General features: G+C 40.0%; 1 protein-coding gene across 14 annotated transcripts in view; it reads right to left on the reverse strand.

Moving 5' to 3' along the window:
• The window catches only part of LOC5570551 (extracellular sulfatase SULF-1 homolog), a 236,792-nt gene that overhangs the window by 26,107 nt on the left and 183,761 nt on the right, over positions 1-26,924 (reverse strand). For all 14 annotated transcript variants that reach the window (XM_021854664.1, XM_021854660.1, XM_021854657.1 and 11 more), the window contains one exon: positions 25,217-26,721. In XM_021854664.1, the coding sequence (XP_021710356.1) occupies positions 25,217-26,193 (977 nt within the window). In that variant the 5' untranslated portion in view covers positions 26,194-26,721. The remainder of the gene's footprint in view (positions 1-25,216; positions 26,722-26,924) is intronic.

Raw genomic sequence — 26,924 nt, forward strand, 5'->3', positions numbered from 1 at the left:
GTAAAGCGCTCGTCTAGATTTTTTTCATAATTTCACCCATAATTTGTCCATCTTTACCACGCGTTATGAGTTAATTAATATAATAACCATGCGGATTGGATAACCGAACAGCTCAATATAAGCGTCAATTTAAAAAATCTTTGTTTTTCCGATGCTTCGATTGAAATATGGGTTTTCAAAGAAAAGGCTTATACGGTCATTTTCCACAAAATTAGCCATAAATCAATAACGAAAAATAAGTACATTTCAAAAATTTCAGCGATTGAAGCTTATGGAATTACCTTCTCAAAAATATATTTTTGAAAATTTTCCACGAGTTGGAGCATAGTTTTTCCAGCTTTTCTTTACGAATTTTCTCAACGGTGGAAAATTTTGTGGAAAACTTTTTCCAGTTAATATTTTTTTTTTATTCCTGAGAAAATTTGCTTTCATTTTCAAAAAAAAAACATGTTTCTACGATGCTTCGTTCTTGAGTTATGATTTTTCAAAGTAAGTAGCGTCAGAGGAAACCAAAAAAAATCCAACTGAGTTTTCTGGGAAAATAAGCGACCCTGAATTTTTCTCATTTTTTTTCATTCATATATTGATGAGCCCTGCCTGTGGAAAAAGTTTCATGAAAATCTGAGACCCTTCGGCCCACTTTGTACGGAAATAAACAAAAAATCCCCAATAATGTTGCGCCCTATGATTGTCATGACAATATAGCTTCTGATTGTATCATTATCCGCAAAAGTTGGTGTGAAACAACAACAATTGGGACAAACGGTTGTGAGCGAGCCTGTTTGTTATTCGTCTGTTTTGATGACAATTTGATTCACTGGAATCAAAACACATCAATGATAACAATTCAGACGATTCTTTGTTCTGTTAGCTTCCCCCTGACGACATTTCCGAGGCTGAACATATAATTTCGCCAGAGATGTCATCAATTCAAATGAACACGCTTCAAAATATGACTGATTTGGAGCTGCCAAACAGATTTGCCTGCGGTTCTGCTGGGAAAGCTGCCGAAAGGAATGAGACTGTCGACAATAATCACACTGACAAGAGATGTTCGAAGCGTTGTTAAAACATTTCCGAAAAGCTCATAACAAGTCTGTCGGTGTGAATCAATAAAGGATTGAGCAGCGCATGAATGTTAACAGCCAAACACGTAATTTGTTTGCTGATGTCCGGGAAAATTACAAATTGCATCAAAATCTCAAGCTTGAGATTTACGAAGCAGATCTCTAATGAGTTTGCTCTCACGGGAGAGCGTATTGATTGAGATTTTGAGTGTGAGTCTATCAACACTGCTGAACACCAACATATTTTAGACTACCTCACCATATCTGACAAAAATTCTGAAGTTTAACCCACATTTTAAAAGGTAAGGCAAGCCTGGAATAGATTCTACTACTTAATTCTTTGGCGATCTATTTTACCCAAAAATAAATTGGAAATTATTCTTGATTGATCATTCCCTTCTTTCCTGCCATGATAGCGTTTTGCTCAATTAAAGCATTCTAGAAGAACATCTTTTAGAACTCATAATGGTAATAAATATTCGAGGTGTTTAGTGGTAAATAAGTAAATAAAAAACAAATTTAGTACTACAGTTAACTCTCCCTTACTCGATATTCCGTATCTCGATATCGAGTTAGAGAACCGTTATAAAAGTTGGTTTTCATGGCTAACTCGATGGTCCCTTGGATCGCAGTTGCACTGGTTTTGTGTTCTGTAACTCGATACCTTCCTAACTCGATGGTCCCTTCAATATCGAGTAAGGGAGAGATGACTGTATACCGTTAAATTCCTATATAAAATCGTAATCAAATATAAATGTAGTTAGCACATTCTATTCAAGGTATTATAAAGAGATTCAGCAATTTTACGATCAATTGATTCAATGTTGTGCTTATCACTAAACTTTACAGCGATATATTTTTGCAAACTACAACCAGTTGTTTCTGCAGATGCAACTCATGAGCAATATTTTTTTCAAATTATCTGTAGGATAAACTTCAATAGTTCGCAATTTTCACGCAATTTATCCGGCCAGTTTGTTTGCTGGAGATCTGTTTACCATATTTTGTACTTCCGAGGTTTTAGCGTTTTTGAACAGGGCTCTGCTCTGTTTTGATTTTGCATAGAATTTTGACTCTACCCAATTTTGTTGTTTACAGTTTTAGCGTGAAAGTAAAAAAGAGAGGCGAATTCTTGTGCAGATACAGCCCTATAGTATACGAGCAGATCTACACTTTTACCAGCGAGAAAAACTTAAATGCAATGATTCTTGAGCCTTAATATCAACGAAACGTTTCAATTTCGTAATAAATCAAATTTCCTGCATAGATGTTTTCTACACGGCATACGAAAAACCGCAAAACCAAACCCCAAATTCGGTATTTGATACTCTGCGCTATTGTCCATTTTGTTTCCCGCTTCAACTTGTAGTCAGAGACTTGCTAAACTGGTTCAAAAAGAGTTATTTTTTTCCGAAAAAGCATTGATACATTTAAGGATTGTTTTAGCAGTATTAAAATGCTTGGCCTTCATATTCCAGATGTACAATATTGTCCAAATTTTGATCGACGAAAGTAAGCAAATTAATCTATCCTCTAAATCTCCGTACATACTAAACTATTTAACTACTCAAAATGGATTTACGGATTCAGGTCCAAATACGCGTATCTGTCAAAGGATACAAATTCTATTTGGAAGTTAATGGTATTGAAAATAATTTGGCGAATCTGTGGGATGAATAGCAAATTTTTCCCATTTCGTCCAAACTTCAACTGAGTTGAATCCTTCACAACATTACGTATATTTTTGATATTCTATAATTCAGTTTATGTCACCAAATTGTGCATAATGCTAATATAGAACTCTTCAACGACTTATTGACCTCGTGTTAGCACAATATCAATGTTTCCGATCGTTAAGTGCTTGGTGACTACTTGGATGGAATGCTCCGATTGTACCGTTTAATTCAATGGAAGTTGAATAATTTAAGGCTAAGTAGCCCGTCATTCGTTTTGGCAACAATAATGACTTTTCAACTTGCATTTCAGAGGGATAAAACTCAGTCTTGATAGTTTACATTGACTTGAAATAGTATCACTGTACGTGCTAACCTGCATAAAGTATGCTGATACTTTTTCAGCTGTGTCACTGCAAAACCATCTGATTTTCTTTGATTCGAAATCGTGAGATGAATTAGCAACCATCATCAATGACGCGTACAAATTTCCATGACGGCCTACTTCGCCTTAAGAAGCTCTTATGAATGGTAAGCCAATAGAAAAAAGATTCGCCAGGAAACATCCATTTCAACTTCCATTCAGATAAAACTGGACCAGTCTAATCTACATATGTCTACCTGCATGTCTGTTGCGTGGTCACTAATGGAATCCCAACAGCAACTGCATTGAGGAGACCAGTCACAATCGTTCGCCGAAGTTATGCGCGGGAGGTGGGACTCGAATGGATCAGGCCGCGCCGGATGAATTCAAACGATTAATTCCAATTTGTTGACTGCATCCGTTCCTGATGGCTGGTTGTGCGTCTCTGCTACTCATACAGGAGTAATTTGGGTCAATCATGGCCCAAATTATTTGCTATCCTCACTTATCTTCTTATGTTTTAATATTAACTAAAACACCGTTATTTTACCGAAAACCAAACCTGGAAATCAAAACTAGCATTACAGCTTAGGGGAATCAAAAAACAATGTTTTCTGAGCAAGCGACATTATGCGTTGAAATTCCCAACTAACTAATGTGTACTATAGTAGTAGAAAGTATAATTCATTTTTGTAATAAAACTCAATTACATTTCCTTCCAAAATTGCAAAAAATCTGTTTAATTTTCGCGAAGTTATCATGATTCATGCTTGGGGTCAATATGACCATTTCGACTACCACTTGTAGCCTTTTTCAGTGTCAGTTACTCAAGTTACGACACTGAAGAAGCCTACAAGTGGTAGTCGAAATACGCGTATCTGTCAAAGATAAGCAAATAGGGCAGAATTAAAAGGTACAAGGTACTCCAATCTACTTTTTTGTTTCTCTATTGAGATTCTGCTCAGAGGGTGCGAATACACAGAAAACTGTTGGAATTGTAACCACGAATTCGTTCTAGTTACTCCTCTGTGCGTTAGTGAATGGGGCCCATCAACGACCGTGCGATGATGGCGGCGCCATCGAATAAAAATTTATGCAAATGCCCGATTAAATACAGGTCGCTGTGGCGGTGGCAGCTAATTTTTCCCCTTTCGCAGATCAGCATCATCAGAGTGGATCATTTCCGGCTCATTTATTTATTGTGTGCACATTTTGGATGATTTAATTTCCGAGAAGTGGGCCATATTATTTGTGCATATGAGAATGGCTGTGCGACCTCTTTCCGAGGTATGGTGAATGTCATCCCGATAGATAAAACCAACAGATTCACGAAAACCACCAACGCAACGAATATTTTCTGCAAAAAAAGCATCATGACCAGTTATGCAAATTTGATCAGAGAAAATTCCAACAACCTAACACTCCCTTCCTGGAACTAATCAAGGTCCGATATTCGATCCATTTCCGATTCAGTATCTAACATTCCTCTAGATGCTAGTGCCAAAGTAACAAATGGCAGGGGAGTTGTAAATCGGCCGGCCCCCAATCAGGCACGAGAGACAGAGAGCCGTTACTAATTAGTTTATTCAAAATTAATCACACTGCCGTCGTCGTTGTCACTTGGTTTGCTGTGCAAATTGTGACCTCGTTCAGGTTGGTTCCCCCCATATGGCCCGAGGTCATCATTTGCGACGGGGCGGAATTTAGTTACATCCTCAGCAGCATGTACCTGAAACGATGCCAGCGTACGATAGTCGCAGAATCCCCTCGGTGACAGCTGCTCACAATTAATTCATTAGGCAGGAGCAGCTGGTAAGCCGAGATGCAGGATTTCGAATATGCTATGTTGTTTGGATTGGACTGCTGAAATGATTCTGAAATGCCGTTGAGAGAAGATGGTAGGACGAATGGTGTACCTTTGAATTGGTACAACGAATTTTCAATGAGCAGTATATTGTTATAAACTATGTTACTCAGTTGAAATTGTAAGGTAATTCACTCAGATCATTAAAAATCCTGTTGTTCGGTAAAACAATATTGGGAATAATTCATTTATAAACTATTCCAAAAATACCTCCAAGAATTTTGCAATGATTCTTGCAAGTATTCTTCTTAGAACTCCATGAATGACACCCCCATGAATTACTCTAGTGAATTTTCAAGAAACTCTTCCAGGTATTCGTTCTACATTCCTTCAATAATTAATTCCGGAGATTATAAGGTCATTTCCGAAAAAAAAACTGCCGATTATGATGCCGATTAGATGATTTTTTCTCAATATATCTCTTTTTACCTGAAGAATTATTGGAAGCAAATGGCTCTATACATTTTTTCAAGTAACTCCTGGTTAATCTTCTAGGTTTCTGTTATTAATCTCACAAAACATTTCATTCCCAATGATTTTCTGTAAGGAGTCTTTATTTATTTTCTGCTCCATAAGCAGCAGGTCATGGGTTCAATCCCAGGCCCGTCCCTTTCCTCGTACTTTGCAGTTGTATATCTCTCACTTGCTTCTATCTTCCATTCTTAATCTATCACACTCAAACTATTCGTTTTCATAAAAACAACCCCCGGGTGGCCAACCATGGCGTTGGCACTGGATGAATTTCCCTCCTTCGGGGACCCTGGAGGAGGTTCATCCAATTTTTTCGATGGCGACTTTGCTGGAGCACGACTGCCGAATTACATGGATCCCGAAGGCACATATGGAGCAATCCAGGTTCTGCGCATGGAAGCAACTAGCGGAAGATTACCGAATGACCCTTTCCTATTACGCTCATCGGTGGTGAAATGTGTGGGTGCTAAAATTGACGGTGCTTTCCCGGAAGGGAAAGATGGCATAACCTACGCTTTGAAAATTCGTAGCAAAAATCAGATCTCAAAGCTCCTGAGACTGACTTCGCTATCTGACGGAACCGGAATCAAAATTATTGAACACCCGACACTCAATGTCTGCCGTTGCGTAGTAAATTGCCAGTCGGTTGCCGGCCTTGACGATAAAACGATTGAAGAAGGCCTAGCTGACCAGGGAGTTCGCAACATTCGCCGTATCACCAGACGAAACGGAGACAAAGTCGAAAACACGTCAACAATTGTTCTTACGATCAGTGGAACGGTGATCCCCCCAAACGTGGATTTCGGTTGGATACGGTGCAAAACCCGACCGTACTATCCAGCACCAATGTTGTGCTATAATTGCTGGAATTTCGGGCACACCAGTAAGCGTTGCCAACAAACACGTCCAACTTGTGGAACATGCTCTAAGGACCACGTCATCGATAAAGGAACCCGCTGCACAGCTGAAGTTTTTTGCAAACGTTGTGACAGGCACAGCTACTCCTTGTCAAGCCGTAAATGCCCGGTATACTGCAAAGAAAATGATATCCAAAGGATCCGAGTTGATCTTGGTATATCATACCCGCAAGCGAGGAGACGATACGAACAGGTACACGGGCAAAGTAGTTTCTCAAATGTAACTACAGCCGGAAAGGATCAGCAAATCGCTGAGTTATCCTCAAAGGTGGACCAGCTCCAGGAGGAGATGGAAAAGAAGGATAGAAGAATTATGACTCTCGAATCTAGCCTAAGCACCGACAACAGTAGCATGATTGCGGATCTACTGCAAAAGGTAGAAATGAAGCGAAAAGATGATCGCATCCAGGCACTTGAATCGGATCTGCAGAACAATTCGCGCATGGGATTGGTTCGAAAACACGGCACCATTGAGGAACTAGTTTCTAAGGTTACCCATTTGGAAGAGCAGCTCAGCCACAAAGAGCGAGAAGTGAACGTGCTCCGAACCATTTTCAATCGGAAAAATCAACTGGCTGATTCCAAGGATGCTCTTTCATCTAGCGAAATACCGTCAACACAAGATCGAATCCAGACTGCAGAAAAAACGAAGCAACAACTCTCCCAAAAAAAAGAAAAGAAGCAGAAGAAAAAAGAATGGCAGCCGACCCTGATGTATGAAAGCGACACCAGCCTGTGGGATACACCCTAACGTATTATAGAATCCATCTCCAATGCCTGCGTGTCAATCACACATACATAAACACCTCGCGTCGAAGACAGTCGGTTGACTCGATGAACCTAGATCACTGCCTCACTCTTCCTCTTTCTCAACTCGACCGTTGCCGGTGCAGGTAGTTTGCATCGTGGCTCCTGTGTTAGGCGATTCCCGCGAGGCAGAATTCAGAACTCCACAAATGGCGAATCCTGCCAGCGTTTTTTTCTCCTTTCTCGTAAGGTTGAAAAGAACGGTTGGCCTCATCTGGGAATTGGGAATCGCCTACCACAGGACATAAAAAAAAGTAGTGATTTGTGCAAAATAAAAGGAAAATAACGAAGTGAAAAAGTGAAGTTGGAATATAAGTGCTAAGGAAACCGGAACAGAGGTAAGGTTGAATCATTAGAGTTAAAAAAAAAATGGCGTCGGAACGGTGATTGGCGGATGGGAGAAATGTGACCGGAAAGATTTTGGGAATTAGAACTAGTTTTAACGTTAAAATTTTTCCCATGTTGAGCGTTGCGGGACGAACGCTGAAAAAAAAACGAGGCTGTTCGACGGGACGTTCGAAGCAAAAGGTCTCCGTAAGAGAAAGCTTAAAGATCGTGCCGGGACGGCCATCTTGCTTTCCTGGGAAATAATTTCGACTGAGCCCAACAAGAAAAAAAACAAAACTTGCACACGGAAGGAAGAAAAGAGCAGATGGTTTAAACGATTAATTGAAACATTTCCGTATATTCCTGAATCGGGACGATTGCATACTCCGCCATTTCGTACTGGTGCGTCGTTTCACAGACTAAGCGGGACGCTTTACGCAGGTAAAAGAGAGAATTTTCCGGAAAGAAAAGTGCTCATCATTTAGAACATAACCTACCTAACCTCTTCATGCGATTTGTGTAAATTCTAATGCATTAAAACATGCACCCCAAGCAGTAGACGCAAAAAAAAAATGTAATTCATCAGTGGATGGTTAAGAATGAAGAGTGTTTTGAAAAACGTCTTGAAAAAAAAAAATCTCGATTACCTTTTCATATCAACGCAAGCAACTTTTACACGGTTTGATTCGAAGTTAAGTCACTCTCTCAGTACAAATGAGCGGTGAAAGTAGTGGCTAGATTACGAAAGTTGAAAATCTTACTCACGTTGTTTATTTCGGAGTTATAATTACACACGTCTCGGGCACGAAACTCTTCTGACTTAAGTCTGCTTGAAAAAGTTTTCTAGAAATAACAGTTGAAAGATGAAAGTTGTTGACATTCTGCGATTTTCTTGTCATAGAGGAATAACAATCGTGATTTTTTGGATATAATCTCTCCAGGTACGATGGGTGACGAGACAGGAAAATATGTCCGCATAAGTCAACACGACTCCACGGAAGATCTCGAAGCGTTACCAAGCGATGCGGAATCATTTTCGGGAGAGGAAGCGGAATCATCTTCTGGAGAAGAAGCGGAATCAATTTCGGAAGCCGAGGCAGAAAGCGAGGTGGAAGAAGATCATGAAAGCGAAGAAGACTCGGGAGGCGAAGCGGACCCGGAAGACATGGTCGTTTCCGTGGCCAATCCGGCCAATGAAAACGAAAGCAACAGTTATGCACCTCCTACAGAAGCGACACACACAATCGCTACTGAACCGCCAGTCGTCACCACGGAAATGTACGCGGTACTACAGAAAGCCATTGTGGATTTAGCTCAGGTAATCCTCGAAAAGCCGTGGGAAAAATCAGAAACCGCTCAACCAGCCAGCAGCTCAAATAAGGCAGCATCGAATGAATCTTGGAACCAGCTCGGTAATGCTGCGCCACTTACCGGAGGACCATCAACGATTCGGTTGGAAGGGATCCCACACTTTCCTAAGAACGTCCCCACAAGTGGCATGTGGGAAGCTTTCAGCCGTTTTATCGAAAAATTCGAAATCGTACTCACGCTGAGCAACATAACAGATCCAGCTCATCAGGCCCAGCTGCTGTTTATCGCACTCGGCGACGAATTGCAAGACATAGTGAAGGTTGCAGAACTGCGGCCTAGTCTCAACGATCCGGAGTGCTACAGGAAAATGGTCACCAACATCACCGAATACCTGCACAGCTTGACAGACACAGCTGCTGAACATGAGGCGTTTTGTCAAATGAAACAGGAAGCCGGAGAATCCACAATGTCATTCTATACACGTCTCAAGATACAAGCTAAGCACTGCCGGTACACTGAACAACCTCGGTTCGTTCGGTGTCAATTGCTCAAGGGTATGGCCAACCGGGAGTTAGCAACGGCAGCTCGAACTTATGGACACAGCGTGGAACTCGTTATTCAATCTGCAGCAGGGCATAGAGTATCTTCGTACCTGCCACACGATATACGCATGCAAAAATGGTCATTGGCATAGTAAGCTCTCAGTTAATAACTGTGAAAGTGCTCATAAGAACACTAAGCTGAGAAGCAGGCTCTGTCCCAGTAGGGACGTAACGCCAGAAAGAAGAAGAAGAACCTCAACATCTTTTGTCAACGGGACGCACAAGGGTATTCGTACTCGTCCCCCGTTAAAGGACAACGTTGGAGCAGCAGTAACCCAAGATAACCCTGTGTCCTCCCCAGCTTCCGAAACTCCGTCTGCCAAAACGATTAGCTCATCATCAACTACATCATCACCAAGAAGGAACAGAACGACAACTTCGACAAATAGTGGATCTCCAAACAGCATGGCCACCATCAACGCTACCAAACGGACCTCTTTCGTTTTACAATGGAATATGAACGGATTCCATAATAACATCAGCGACCTAGAATGCCTTATACAAAGCAACCCACCAGTTATCCTGGCTATCCAAGAAGTTCACCGTACCACCGTGGATAAAATGAACCGATCGCTTGGCGGTCGCTACCGTTGGACATACAAAAGGAATTCAAATGTTTACCACTCAGTTGCCATTGGAGTACTAGAATCCATTCAGTTCTCTACAATACAATTAGATACAATCCTTCCCATCGTTGCCGTTACGCTTAATGATCCGTTTCCAGTAACGGTGGTTAGTGTTTATCTGCCATGCGGCAAAATACCAAATTTGAAAAATGCTTTTTCACAAGTTTTGGAATCTATACAAGGCCCAAAACTGATTCTCGGCGACATCAACGGGCTGCATGGGGAAGCCCTAGATCAGACAAGCGAGGGGAAACCTTACTTGAGCTCACAGAAGCTATGGACCTGGTAATACTCAACGATGGCTCCATCACGTTCACTAAGGGTCAACACGAGTCCGCTGTTGATGTATCGCTAGCAAGCCCTAGCATAGTCAGTCGATTACTCTGGAGTATTGGCGACGACCCGCTCGGCAGCGATCACCATCCAATCACTATCTCACTTTGCCAATTACCTCCGGAGACAACGCGCCGCCCTCGATGGATATACGATCAAGCGGATTGGACCTCCTTCCAAGCAGCAATCGACGAATATCTCTGCATCTCCGAACATAACAATCTTCAAGACTTCATACAAGCTATTTATCAGGTTGCCACAACATGTATTCCAAGGACTAGCGCAAAACCCGGGCGCAAAGCTTTGCCCTGGTGGTCCCCGGAGACAAAACAAGCAACAAAAGCAAGGAGAAAGGCGTTACGAGCTGCGAAGCGTCTGCCTGTAGATCACCCTGACAAAGAGTCAGCCATTTCGTTATATAAAATCAAACGGAATGAATGTCGACAGGTTATTCGAGACGCGAAAGATCAGAGTTGGGAAAATTTCTTAGATGGAATAAATTCCAATCAATCTTCATCTGAGATATGGGGAAAAGTTAATGCTCTCAGTGGAAAGCGCAAAACCCGCGGCATGGCTATCCGCCATGAGGGGGTTATTACCAGAGATCCTGGTATCATCGCTGATGCACTAGGCTATTATTTTGCATCCCTGTCAGCATTCGACAAATACAGCGACAACTTCATCCGCCAAAATCAAGCCACCGTAGACGATCTCGATAGAATACAAATTCCTGATGACACTGCAGGCCTACCCATTAACGAACCTTTCCGTTTAATTGAGCTCGAAATGGCTTTAGCCAAATGTAAAGGTAAATCCGCAGGTGCGGACGAGATAGGCTACCCCATGCTAAAAAGCCTTACACCTAGAGGAAAAGTTACCCTCCTTCGACTGCTAAATAAGGAGTGGTCAGGAAACACCCTACCACAAGAATGGAAGAGTAGCTTGGTGATCCCCCTTCCGAAAAATGGATCTTCTACCTCTGCACCTGAAGATTTTCGTCCGATCTCCTTAACATGTTGTATCAGCAAGGTAATGGAGAGAATGGTAAACCGGCGACTAACCCACTTCCTAGAATCCAATGAACTCCTCGATCACAGGCAGCACGCCTTTCGTTCCGGCCACGGCACAGGTACGTACTTTGCTACTCTGGCGCAAGTTCTAAGCGACGCCAAAACTAAAGATCAGCACGTCGAACTCGCCGCATTAGATTTGGCGAAAGCATACAACCGCGCCTGGACACCTGGAGTCATTCAACAGCTCAACAAATGGGGTCTATCAGGTCACATTTTGCATTTCCTGCGAAATTTTCTCCAGAATAGAACTTTTCAAGTTTGTATTGGAAATCATCGTTCCAAACACTTTTCGGAACAAGCTGGCGTGCCACAAGGCTCAGTTATAGCCGTCACCATCTTCTTGGTGGCGATGAATGATATATTCACGAGCCTCCCAAAGGAAATTTACATTTTCGTCTATGCGGACGGCATTATGCTCATCGCTGTAGGATCAACTGAAAAGGCCCTCCGCCGAAAACTACAGGCATCCGTGAACGCAGTGGCCAAATGGGCAACTAAGTCGGGCTTTGTAATATCGACCGATAAAAGTGCCATTATGCATCTGTGTAAAGCGTCTCACCGTCCAATCCGTTCAATAGTTTCAGCAAATGGCCTGCCAATCCCTTTTAAAAAAATCAGTGAGGGTTCTAGGAATTAACATAGATCGCCATCTGACTTTCCACGATCACTTTAAGAAAGTGAAACAGAGCTGTAAAACTCGTTTGAACCTCCTACGAATTTTATCCAAGCGCCACAAAATGGCTAATCGTGATGTACGTCTTCGAGTAGCCAGTGCAATTCTAGACAGCAGATTCCTCTACGGAATTGAACTAACATGTTTATCAACAGATGCACTAACAACCACGCTTGCCCCTGTGTATCGCCAATCAATCCGTATCATTTCCGGGTTGTTGCCGTCTACACCTGCTAATGCCGCGTGCGTAGTAAGCGGCAGGCTTCCTTTCGAACGCTTAGTTACGGAGACGGTATGCAAACGGGCAGTAAGTTTTCTAGAAAAGACGACACCATGCAGTGGTGGAGTTCTTCTCCTTGATGAGGCGAACCGACTCCTCCAAGTACACGCCAACAAAGTGCTCCCTCCAGTGGCGGAAACTCATTGGAATGGAGCCAGGAGTTGGAATTCGCCACGTCTCAAGGTGGAAATGTCAATTAAAACTCGTTTTAGAGTTGGTGCAAACTCCCAGGAGATGACGACTAGTGTAGCTGAGCTTCTTGGTAGTAAATATCAAAACTATGGACCGGTGCACGAGTTCACTATTTGACGTTTGAGCGGTGCCGTGTTATTTATGTGGCCATGGTAACGAATGAATTTGGCACCGCTCAAACGTCAAATTAGTGAACACGTGCATTGGTCCATACACACCGCTACACGGACGGTTCCAAAGTACAGGACAAAGTAGGCATGGGTATTACCGACCATGAGAACAGCCGTTTCTATCGTCTTCCTTATCCATGTTCTATTTTCTCCGCGGAAGCCGCGGCTGTCCTAATCGCTTGCACTATCCCATCACCAAATCCAATTGCCATACTGACTGATTCAGCCAGTGTCGTCACAGCCTTATCATCCGATGTAGCACGACATCCTTGGATTCAGGCAATCCAAATGCAAGCACCTCCTGAAACGGTATTTATATGGATTCCTGGCCACTGTGGAATACGTGGAAATGTGGAAGCAGACCGGCTTGCAGCATCTGGTAGAAGCGCTACGTTTTACACAAGAAAAGTTCCTGGACATGATATAAGACGATGGATCTCCTCATCTTTAAGAAGTTCTTGGGCAGTGAGTTGGCACAATATGCGAACACCTTTCCTGCGAAAAATTAAAAACGATATATCACGCTGGGAAGACCCAAAAAAGCATCGCGACCAGAGGATCCTCTCTAGATTGAGAACTGGGCACACCAAAGTTTCGCATAACATGGGGTCTGACGGACCCTTTAGAAAAATCTGTTCTGCATGTAATGTTCCAAACACTGTAGAACACTTTCTCATAAACTGCCCGCAATACCTAGCGGCACGAGCATCACATGGCATTGCTGAAAGCATTCGCTCCGCGCTCAATAACGACTCCGATAGCATAATTCGGCTGATGAATTAGGGGAATTCGGGGTAAACCGACACCCTAAGCTTATTGATAAAATTTGTGTACTTTCGCTTGTTAAACGAACCTAAAATTGTTGTAGAATCACATATTGGTTATAAATCTATCAATCCTTGCGATTGCTGGATGATATATAAAGGTTATATATTGATTTGAATCAAATTGATATATCATCAATTTTAGCTGAGACAATTGAGAGTGCGGGTAAGATCGACACCCTGTTGGGGTAAACCCGACACATCCACTTTGAATAGAATTTATACGTTGTGAACATCGCCATCACAATGCACATTGCACAAATAATGCTTTGAACAGGACTATCGACATTTATTACCGTTTCCTCCAAAGGATTTTTCACATATTACGTAAATTATTGAGGAGAGGCAAAAGATCCACTAAATATATGTGAAAATTTCATGCTAAGATTTTAAAGTTGGGGTGAATACACATGGATATTTTTAATTTGTGTTCATAGAGTGCTTACGAAGATGAAGTTGTAGCGAATGATTGGTTGTGGAACTAAATACTGTTTTATTTTAACATAACAGAGAAGTATAATTATTTTTAGATAATAAAAACCGTCGAACCTCATGGTATTTAAATAAGCAATAAGATTAATTTATGTGAAAATATGTGTTTCGCTTGCATAAAATTCTATTAATTCTTCAATTTTAATTGAGAAAAATTTCACCAAGCTTCATTAAATAAGTTAAAACGTGATAACATAGAAATATATTTTATTAAACGTAATGAAAGCTTGTGGCAAGCCATATGGTGTCATATTTTACATGTTAACAAGTTCGCCATCCGTGAACTTCACTGGAATTCGAAAATAAAGACTCACATAAACTTCAGAGATATCTTTCGATTAGAAAGATTACCTGAAGTTAGATTGTGAAGCAAAGAAAGGTGTCGATTTTACCCCAAATGAAAGTGTCGATCTTACCCCGAGTGGACATTTATTTTTCGATAGCTTTTTCTGCTGTCGAAAAATCAAAAATTAATTTCTCCTTCATGTTGTATCAACGTAATAATAGTAAATGATAAGGTAGACGCAGAACAAATAATGATATTTAAAAAGTTCACACGCAAAATAGTTAAAGAATAACAGCGAAATATTGCAACTGCTGTTGCTTCTATGTTATCCAATATGATTTTGTTTTTTATTTTGGCAGTTTATTGGTAGCGTCAGTTGTAATGTCATTAGAAACACAACATTTTACAAGTTAAGATAGAGCGTGGTGGAAACTACATGAAAATCTGCTCAAAACATGAAAAATCAAAGGGTGTCGAGCTTACCCACAGTGTCGGTTTTACCCTGATTTCCCCTACCTAAAACACATCGATCTGTACCACCAAATCTGATAATCATCTCTCTCCAATCAACTGGACCTCGCATCGAAACCTGACAACGAGAAAGGAAAATTGTATTTCAACATCACACTAGAACATTTAAATTAATTAACTTTTAAAGCTTTGTCTTCAAATTGGAACCAACTATGTAATACTAATGTGATTTATAGTTAGCCCAGGGGAGCCACTCACTATGACGCTCTCTCGTACGGAGATGAACCAGCCATAGGGCTGAAAATCTCCTTAATAAAGATAATAATAATAATAATTTTTGTCATTATATAAGTTTAAACTAAGTCTAGTTTTGAAGGTATACATTCTATACATAACAAATTAAAGTATACAAGATTGATGCGTGATTAATTTGACCAGTGTATGACCCTTTTGGGACGAACCAGCACAATTGTGCTGTTCGGCGCCCATTACATTGAATGATTCTTTAAGCCAATAAATCATTGTTTTACCAAACTTTTTGTGGACTACCAATTTTTATTTTCAGTATTTTGATCAAGATAAGTGGTTGAATCTGGTTCTAATGTCAATAATAGTGCATAATATTGTATTGGAACATGAATGAGTGATTACATACTAATCATAAAAATTATGTACCGTACAAAAACTATGTAACAGAAAACCATATAGCTTTGGTTTAAAACCTTTTTTTTATAAGTCCATATTTGAAATAGATAGGGAATCGTGATAGTGAGCATAGGAAGGATTTAGATAGACTTAAAAACAATGAACGTAATATTTAAATGTCCCCTTGCTTTGATAATCTGTCAATACCATGTTGAATCGATAATCCATTTTGGTGTTCTACAATGCATGCTGGTTCAATATCTGCTATAATATTTATGAAGCTCGATAACTGGAGCTGAAAATCTTTGCTTAATATTTGCTTCTAAACTTCAGAGTCTTTTAAATGGCGTACTGTTGATGTATGCAGCCCATTCTGGTCAATGAAAGTGTAACTGTGCATTTATTTGGTATTGGAAAAAGCGTGACAGATGGGGGAGGGGGGAAATCCCGAAAAACAATAGACGTGATATTTGAATCTTCCCTCAAAGCTTTACATTTTCCTTTGTAATCTAACATACAGGTCACACCGATTGCGAAACTTTAAAAACTCGTGGCAAACCAAAAAGCCTGCTGATCGTAGAGCTGTCTTATGGATTGTCTTATTAGAAGCATTGTCAGCTTCTTTATTTTCGAATCTTATAATTTCTAAATGATTGAATACATTCGAAAAAAAATTTGATTGTTTCATGTAATTTTTCAAATAGCTGGAATATATGCAACAATTGCAAAAAGCAAATTCATGCTTTAATATGGTTAATGATTTTGACAATGCGTATTTAAAAGGGTTTTTGAATTCACTGTTATATGTTAGCTATCCGTCTTAGTTCTTTCAGTCCTACAATGTACTTAAAACTAATATTATAATGACGTAAATTCAATTTCAAGCAAAATACTCGATTTAAAAAATAAAATAAAGTAAATTTGATATTGGGGGCTAGACAGCCATTACAGTAAACTCAGCAAGACCATGCTGAGAAAGGAGAAGAAGAGATTTGATGGTAATTACTTGCTTTAAAAATTGCGTCATTCTTGGTAATCAACGTCCAAGCTGTCGGGAAAGGGTCCAAGGGTCTCTAAAAAATAAACTTATTTTTCGTGTCTAGTACATGACTCTGATAACGGCCTTATAGTGGAGGTCAAATAACGCGTATCTGTCAAAAGATACAAACATTAGTGGAACTAAATGGTACAGTACTAAATTCGGTTTTCATTTATTTATAATTATTCCACTAAACAATTCGAAGGTTTATTATTATTTTCAATATTGATTTTTATTCCATAAATTATTTTTGAGAAAAAATCTTGTATAATTTCTGAGGATATATACAAACATAGCAAAACCAAGATGGTTTGGTTGAGACAATTAGTTTTCACACATGTATGTTTACCTATTTTTCTATGAGGTAGACTAGTTATTGAATTATAGCGATAAACGTCATCGTCACCTGATGCTTTGAATCTTAGAGAGAATATGAAGTATTTTTATATCTCGTACATTGTTTTCGATCCATTTATAAAAAAAAATCATATGTATTAATCATATGTAATTAAAGTATTTTTTTTTTTTAATTTTAATGTACATAAAAAACAAAATTATTTCTGATTTTTTGGGTCACCCTATTCCACGAAAGAGCACCCTAATGACGAAATAAAAAAATACGGGTCCAAATTTTTTTAAAAAGGCATGACTGGAACAATTTTCTAAAGAAATAAAAAATATATATTTTTTTCGAACATCGACCGCCTTGGGGACGGACCAGCAACTCATGCTCCATAATTTGGAAGATTAATTGTGTCATCGACAACTCACGGTTTAAATTCTCAAGAATGGGATATGAGATTCGGCCAACACTGGCAACAACTTTCATATTCATATTCATATTGTCTTGTACGAACACCGATATAGCTAATAAGATTATTTTTTGGAGTCTGTAATACGAAATAGCAAACCCAAAGTGTAGAGAAAAGTGGGGCAAGAGTTTCTTTTTAAGATTTTCAGCTAAATCCAAAACAAATGTTATAAATGTCATGGCGGTTTGAATGCTAATCAAGTAAAAAACTTTCACTCCAAATATTACACAACTCGATTGAGATTTGGAAATGTTATAAATATTGTATTTTTCAGTCGAACTTTCGATGCATGGAACAAAATGAACGTGAAATCCTATTTTTATGTAAGGGCATTCCTTGGCCTACCATAAGAATACTTTGAAGTCTGTTTGCCTAAATGCCTGGAGACCATTTGTAGCTCATAGTGGTGCAAAAGTTCGAGCTATATAGTGTCTCTTGGAAAAACTCTTCATATAATCTCTTAATTTCAGTGTTATTTGTGGCAGCAAACCATTCAGATTCTCATATTTTTGTGTTTTTTTTTGTAGTTACACAATATTTAAAAAAACTGAGATGCCTGACACAAGCATTTTGTTTATGACAATCAACTATATTTTTCTATCAATATGCAAGAATAATCATGCTTAGAGGTACAAACAAATAAAGCAGAGGCTTTGAAAAACACTACCTTTGGGTTCATTCACATATTTCATAATGCCGAAAATGGCCATTTTTGACACCCACCCACCCCCTCGTAACGCTTTTTGTATGAACATTCTACAAATTTTGTATGAGCCGTAACATTAAGAGGACACCCACCCACCCCTTTCAGCGTTTTGAAATTTGTGAATAAGCCCTTTGAGTTTTGGATCGATTGATCGGTTTGATGAGCAGTATGTGGACTATTTGTTAGACTGATACTTTTCTCACTAAAATTGACACCATTCTATAACATTACGACTCTGGCAGCTCTGGCTATGACAGAGATGTTCAGCAACAAATAGCTTGTCAAATCATCAACTTGCGAGTGAATTAATCTAAATAAAACCTAGTCGAGTCTAGTACACGACACTGAAGACGGCCTTACAGTTGAGGTCGAAATACGCGTATCTGTCAAAGGATACAAACTCTAATGGAATTAAATGGTATAGTAATAAATACGGTTTTTTCATCTAATTATAGGTATAGCGTTAGCGTTAGCGTTAGCGTAGTTACGGTATACTTCGTAGATTGGATACTAGCAACATTTATTTTTATTTTTGATAATCTCATTCAGACTGCCTTCAAGAACAAGGAAGGGGAATATTCCTTGATCCAATCTTAAACAAGAAGACCAAAACCATGAATATCGCTATTCCTGGCCACGCCCATCTTTACCGTAACTTGGGATAGAGGAAGGAAGTGTTGATGTAGCACTTACTTAATGAGAGGCCACCGACTCAGCGACACCCTCATAAGTGCTACGGAGGTGGGGGTTGGGAGAGGTAAAAAGTCAGGATTCGCTTTGAAAGCTAGCGATGGACACAGGGCATTTTTTGTTTAAGTGTTTTTAATTAAATCTTTTGAATGCCGGCAATCAAAGAGAAGATATTTGTCTCATTCAAGGTGTATGGTTAATTAGAATCCGCATAGTACTTTCCGTTTCAAATGGTTATGTATACCACGAATCAAGTGTGTGTATCTGCTTATAAATGAATTAAAAGCAGAACCGACCCCTCAAGGGTTATCGGTAGAAAAAAAAAAAAAATACAGAAACAAAACCGCAGCGCGTAAGACCTGCAGTATTTTTTGAACTAGGTATTCGAAAATTGAACATTAGAAACAAAAAATCGTATTCAACTCATTGAAAAAAAAAAACAACAAACGCGCATCTTTGTGTTTTAACTATAAAAGCTAAAAAACGGAGAAATTGTGGAAATAGTGGCAAATTCAAAACGTATTTCCTTCCACACGCGAACCACATGATTATCCGTAATCCCGATTCGACGAAGTCACAAAAAAAACAGAATCGTTTCCACGGCAGTTATTAGGATTGAACTATTGCTAACAATATTCAGATAATAGTTTGGAACAAACTCACCGGATCTCCCAATACGGTATAGTTGCAAAAGATGACCAATATATTTCCAACGGTGTTTTGTATTATCACGTACACTAAACTTTTAGGCGCGGGAAGCATAATTTTACTGGCAGGAAACCGAACGGCACACCACAACACATTGCTCCTTCGGAAACCGAACTACTCGTCCTTCTTTATACTAGTTTTATGACTTCAACTACATTTTTCACCATAAACACATTGCTCTTATAATCCCATCAGCCAAACTTAAATTCACAAGCCGAATCGAAACTTGACGAGCGCGAGAAAAAATGCAGCAAAATTTTAGAAACGTCCGCCCGAGGTCACGGCTTGCTGCGATTCTTTCTGTTTTTTTTAGATTTTGTCCAGAAGTGCAGTGAAAAAGTGTCACGGATCCTGAATCGCGTGAGTTGTGTTCGATCTTAAAATCGTGTCGCTTGCTATTTCGGAGGCGAGCGTTGAACACTTATTCGGCGTACAATGTAGTTATCGAATAATATCGCAAAATCTTGTTAGGCGTGGACATGCTATGGGTCGCATTACCAACAAAAGGTGACTTCCAGATCCTTACATTATCCCACTAACCCAATATCCTTTCCATGACAAATGTGGAGATCCAGGTCTCTAGTAACAATGGTTGTCTAACTAACATTCCTTTCCTTCTCCGATAACCTTAAGGACGTGACCGACGCGGTTATTGACTTTTAAATTTTGAGCTCTCAATTGATGCCATTTTCACTCGTTGCCACACGGAGCCGCAAATCAACCCAACTTTGACTTCTTTTGACGCAATTCGGCTCTTCCGTGAGATAACCCAAATTTGGGTTAACTGATATATACCGTAAAATGGGAGGAAGTTGATCACTTTTGAGCGATTCTGCTCTGTAACTCCTAGTAGGATGCGTGTATTGTCATCTAAATATTTTTTAAACCTGTACTAGTTGGATGTTTATCGAATTATGCAAACGAAATTTTGACGAAATGTTCTCTTGATAACAAAAAATATTTATAAATCAAAAATTGGAGTTTTTGATTCCGGAGTGAAGTTGATCAATTATTGTGATAGGTTTCCTAAAATAAAGAAATATGCTATTCACTAAATTTGGGGTTACTGAATATGAATCAAGCCTCGAAAATCTTACAACTTGTTGATATATCGGTCAGTTTCAGATTTGAATGTTAAGAATTACAGAAAACACCACATTAAACGCCTAAAGGTATGCGATTTTCTTTGAAATTAGCAACTCGCTCGGAAAATAATTTTTTATCCACAATGCTAATTCAAAACTAGATTCACAGAACGTACCGTAAAGTGCCGTAATTCAGCGCAGTTAAGGAATAAAACGATTCAAATGGTTAACTAAAAATAAAGCATTGCATCAATAAAAAAGCTTTATGAGTGGATCGCTAGCAAATCCATTTTAAATTATGGGAAAAATATAAACTAGACTGTATTCCTAATTTAAAATTGAGATTTTTTTGAAATAGTTCACTTGTAGAAATTGCCTAATTCCGCGCACTTTTGAAACGCTTTTCCATATTCCGCGCAGAAGAACGCCTAATTCCGCGCACTCGGAAGCAATCAAATTAACATTAATTTCAATGTAAGGCAGAATTCATTCATAACGCAACGCTGAAATCCAGCTTTTATAAGCGCTAATGGCTGCCGCAAATAGGCTCGATTTCTGGTAGGGATAAGTCGATTTGACGTTTGTAGAGTTTCCAATTTTCCCGGGATTTTACTTCCCGGGAAACAGGAAATAAAATTGATATTTCCCGGGAAATCCCGGGATCCCGGGAAACTTGAGATAACGTAAAAATAAAGCAAATTAGATGGAATTTTCTTTTCAAATTATTCTTATTACATGTATATTTATTTTATAACCATTTGAATTCGGAAAACAACAAACCAACATCCAAATAAAACTAGAGATCTAGGATAGGTGTACCAGTTATGGACATAATGGTTCCTTATTTCGCCATACGTGATTACTTGACTATCTTCACATTTTGGAAGGTTTTGTAAGTAAGTAAGATTTAAAATCAATCTTGATATTGAAACATACAAAAAGGTTTAAAATGTGAAAGTTATTGAAACTTCACATATGCCCAAACAGGCAATCACTATGGTCATAACTGGTACAATTTCCCTAGTGAGGTTATTGCTTCTTCTTGGTATAACATGCTCATTGGGACAGATCCTGCTTTTCGGCTTAGCGCTCAATGGACACTTCCACAGTTATTAACTGAGAAGTTTCTTTGCCAAAGTTGCCATTTTCGCATTCGTATATCGTGTGACAGGTACGATGAGTCAAGGGTAGTCAAGGAAATTTCCATTACCTGGATCGACTGAGAATCGAACACAGACACCTTCAGTATGGCTTTGCTTTGTAACCGCGGACTCTAACCACTCGGCTCACGAAGGTCCCTGGTTAGAATTATATGGAAAGTAAATTGTGCGAAAGTTTTTGTTTGAAAATACGTAGTCAATTCTTTTTTTAATAGAACTACCCAGGAAATACGGAATCCCGGGAAACAGAAAATCATTTCCCAGGAAACGGGAATCCCGGGAAATCTCATTTCCCGGGAAATGTTCCCGGGATTTGAAACTCTAGACGTTTGGCTTGGGTCGTTTTATATTGAACGGACCCAAGCCAAACGTCATATCGACTGATCCCTACCAGAAAGCGAGCCTTTTTGCAGTAGCCATTAGCGCTCTTAAGAAGCTGGATAGAAAATTTACAACCCCCTCCACCCTCCATAATACTTTTTGTATGAAAAAAAGTAAATTTTTGTATGAGCCGTTTAGTTTTATTTCTTATATTTTTATGACTATCACATGAAACAAAGATAAACATTTGTTATGGTCTTTTCATTAACGTGGCATTGATACTTGTGAATTTCGTATAGGGGAATGTGGGGCAGTTTGGAGACCTTAAGGAAATTCGATAGAAGTGCAGAAAATATTATAGAATTATCAGTTATTTGTACTATTTCCAACAATTTTCAGATCCGTACGATTTCCGTTGTCCTATAAAGTTCACGAATGAATGAATGATTTTTCAAATGAATGATTTGTAATTTTTCGTGTCGATTTTTTATTGATGGGATGATATGAGCACCCTATTTTAGATTGTGAAATTATCTCATAGAATCATGTAATTTAATTATTTTGTTCACTCAACTGGAAAGAAATTAGTGTTTAAAAACACTCTTTGCAAAAAAATATAAATTTTAAAGAACATTGTAACAATCAATCATCAACATTCTACCATCGTGCACCAGTTTCCGCTCATGTTCCGGTAGCCCGCTCATACTGAAAAATGATAAGTTTACTCAACGTAAATTTGAAAACTTTAGCCGCTATACAATTGAAATCGACAAATAGAATCATACTGTGGACATTTTTTTTGTGTATTTACTCAAATTACCTTACTTTTTGAACTCATGAGCAGACTACTGGAACATGAGCGGATACTGGTAAATACGTTGATGGTATTTCGAGTATAATTTATTCATTTTTCTATTACTTTAGAAAACTGACTTATAACATACATATTGCTTAATTTCCTTGCCAGCTTTGGAGTTGCATTTTACTTCAGTTGAAATTTCAAAAATTTATGCAGTTTTCAAGAGGTGCTCATTCCAATCCATTGGCGAAACCGCCCCGACTACCCCTATAAGTATTTGTATTCTGCATTGTTCATACAACACAAGAACCAGTTCGCATTATTGCTTGGAATCGATATGTCTTAAAATAATCAATCAATTGTATCCGCTAATGCCACGGGTACCTGGAACTTAAATCTGTTAAGGCCGCACGGGACGTCATTATAATCATCCTATCCATTTGAAGAAGCAGATCTCAAGTACCACTCCATATATGGATGTGAAAAATTTATCACTACCCAGGTAACCGACAAGCATTTGAATAAGCTATGCAGCAGACTGCATTTCAACTGCTTGCAGCTCTTATAAAGCAGTACGATTGCTTAGCTGTCTTTCATCAGCAGAAGCACTGCTACTCAAAATCTCATGGTTGTAAAAGAGCATTTCCACTGCACATGCTGTTTTCGGTTTGAAACATTCGAAATGCTTTTTTGATGCTGTATGAATGCCACGAAAGAGGAGTGCAGGGAATATGTTACTAATTTGTGGCACATTTTGTCTCTTTCATGCCAAAATTATGTAAGCTGTTTTGACACGGGCTTCCTATCGAGTTGAGAACACTCCCAAAACAAACACGTTTGCAGGGACATAGAGTATGCTAGTTCCACAAAATAACACATATTCTTTTTTGATTTAGCACCTGGGAGACCAATGACTCAACTACTGAACTACATAATTGATATTTATGTCATTTGCCCACATAATTCATCTTGGTCGTTTGTTGCTACATTCTGCATCAGAGATAAAAATAAAACGATCATACATGAAATGCCACAGATAACAATGCAGCAAAACGTTCTTTAAGATGGGCATAAATTCAACGCTTGGCGCTCAAACATCTTTAGCTTATTCTACAGCTCGAATTGCCACCAATGCCAACTCTATCACCCACCGGATCGTCAATTCAAATCGCAAATTTAGGTAGATTAAGCAAAAAACTAAAACACAACATTGAAAAGTACTCACGAAACAGCAATAACGAGAGGCGAGAGAAAGAAAGAGGTGCGAAATATTTTTATTTCGTTTCATTTTTCTCGAAGCCGTTACACTTTTTGACAGTTAAGTACAACGTTTCTGAAGGTGTAGCATTGGAGCAGCCCGTTATTTCGCCAAACCCTGCTTTGAGAAAGCACTTATGGCAACTATATGTTCACCAAGCATTTAACGCCTTGTCGTGCGGGCGCATATGATGCTAAATTAATGCTGGTTGAAATGCCAATTGGTTACCTGGGTATATTCTATATATGTGGTGCACAATCGATTAAATTTTCAGCTTCATCGGTTCACTAAAACTCGAGATTTGCTTCGGCAAAGTTTTGATGATAATTGTTAGAGTGAGACAAAAGATAGGGAAAATAACAATGTCCCCTTAAGCAATCTAAAAACCTCAGAAGATCCATAAAGTTTACAAACAAATCAGTGCAAAAAAATCTACCCAGCGTTAGCTTTCAAAGTCTCGGTGATGGGCTAAAACAACTTAACGTTAGGTTAACTCGAAAGAATCCAAATTTGGCTTATTCCATTGAACTTCGACGCTGGGTTAGTGCGTCTCTCTCTGTTTTTGACAACATTGCTGTTGCGAGAGAGGCAAAACAACCCAACCGTGGGTAAACACTAAATGCAGTTTACCCAAATTTGAGTAAAAAGAACTTAATTTTTGGGTATTCTGATTTCTCCGTGCATGGTCACATAAATAATATGGCACCGCTTAAACGTCCATGGACCGATGCACGAGTTCACTAATTTGAGGTTTAAGCGGTGCTTGATTCGCTGGTTTCCATGGTCACATAAATAATACGGCACCGCCGAAACGTCAAATAGTGAACCCGTGCATAGGTCCATTAGACGGTTTAGTGGTGCCGTGTTATTTATGTAACCATGGCAACGAGTGAATTCGGCACCGCGCTAACATCAAATTAGTGAACTCGTGCATTGATCCTCGGACCAATGCACGAGTTCACTAATTTGATGTTAGCGCGGTGCCGAATTCACTGGTTGCTATCGACGTGTTATTTATGTGACCATGGAAATCTGTAAATTCGGCACCGCTCAAACGTCAAATTAGTGAAGTCGTGCATTGGTCCATGGTTAACCCCTATCCCCTAGGAGCGTGCCATAATTTATGCAAGATCCTTCCCCAATATGTATATAAAAAAGCTTTCTACTTACTGATGCGTCGTCACATTGAAGAACAGATGGCTGTACTGCGGAGCGGAGTCCTCCGGTCCGTGCGGCGCCGGGAAGCTCATCGTCAACAGCACCGGCTTTCGGTGATTCTGGTGTTTGCTCTGCCGCAGGAACGCAATCGAATCGTTAGCGATCAGGTCCGGATAGTAATCCTTGGCGTAGTCGAACCCGTGCTTGATCTTCTGCCCGTTCATGTTGATGCTGTAGTTGTAGTACTTGGAGTTCATAATGAGTCCACCCCACTCGCGCCACCCCGGCGGGATGTACGAGCCATTGTACTTGTTGAGATACTTGCCGAAATAACCGGTTCGGTACCCCGCGTTTGAGAGATACGTCGCAAAAGAGCGTGTTTCGTGGGTGGTCTGCCAGGTGGTGCTGGAGCAGTTGTCGTTGTTGGTGAACACGTTGTGATTGTGGACGTACATTCCCGTAAGGATTGAGGACCGAGCCGGGCAGCACATTGGGGTGGTCGTATAAGCATGACGAAACTCGGCACCGCCCTCTCGTAGAAGCCGCAGAGTTCGCGGCATGAAGTTCAGTGACCCCAGTTCAACGTCCTGATCATCGGTAAGAATCAGAATGATGTTAGGCTTCCGTTCTCGTGCCTGACGGATGATATCATTGATGGGGGAGTCCTGTGCGAGAATCCCTTCGACCACTCCAACTCCACTCTTCTTGACTCGTCCACGGCCATCATGCGGAGCTCGAACTCTTCGGTAGGACGACCTTCTATGGTGACCTTCCCTGTAGTGATGGCGCCTCCGCTGCTGGTAAGGATTATGCTGATAATATCCACCACCACTGGATTTGTAATCATCGTTGGGCTGTGGAAGCACTCCCGAAGATCCATCACCTTCAGGACTTCCGGCAGCTTTGCTCACACAATAAATCACAACGAAAAAACCTACTAACACTAATCTATATTTAAAACACAGCTCGAGCCAACGAAGCGCCATCATTTTCTGCCTTGGGCCACGCGTCGGGCCTCTGTGCCTAAAAATATCACAGTCAGTCACTCAAGCAGGACCAAAACGAAAAATCACACCAAACACCGAAACCAGTCTTGCTCAGCTGCTTCGTCACTCTTCCTTGGCGGGCGGGCCCTTTTACTGCTTCTCGAGCGCTATTAAAATATTTCCTCTTCGTTTGCACACATTTTCCACTTAATTACATTCATAATAATAATCAACTTGATTAATGGCATTATGTGCGCCTCGGACTAGGGAGTCGTCGGAAAGAAACGAGGATGGCTGGTCGTGCCCCAACTCTGGTTCAGGGCGATCCGTATCGCACTGTTTGGCCTTTCGGAGTTTAACGCAAACCACATTCACTTTTGCCGCAGATTCAGCATGTGCGATTAAATGGGTGAGTCAATCCACTCTCTTTTTCTCGGAAGGCTGACTTTTCCGATACGGCTCGTTGAAGATGATCAGACCTGACGTCGCCTCGGTGGATCACTTGACGACTCCGATGCGGACCTTTGGATGCTGGAAGAGAATGGGAGAAATTGAAACACAAAGAATTAGTTCAGCTTGTAACGAGAACATCTTCTTTTCTTCAGGGATGAATGACTTCCACGCGCACGGAAGAGGCGCCAGGAATACTTTTAATAAGGCAGGGATTCCCAATCAACGGACTCGTTGCGAGGACTTCATTTGATTAAAAAAGGTACGGAGAAAAGTACTCACGG

Source organism: Aedes aegypti, chromosome 3 (assembly GCF_002204515.2).
Source record: "Aedes aegypti strain LVP_AGWG chromosome 3, AaegL5.0 Primary Assembly, whole genome shotgun sequence".
NCBI classification, from domain to species: domain Eukaryota; kingdom Metazoa; phylum Arthropoda; class Insecta; order Diptera; family Culicidae; genus Aedes; species Aedes aegypti.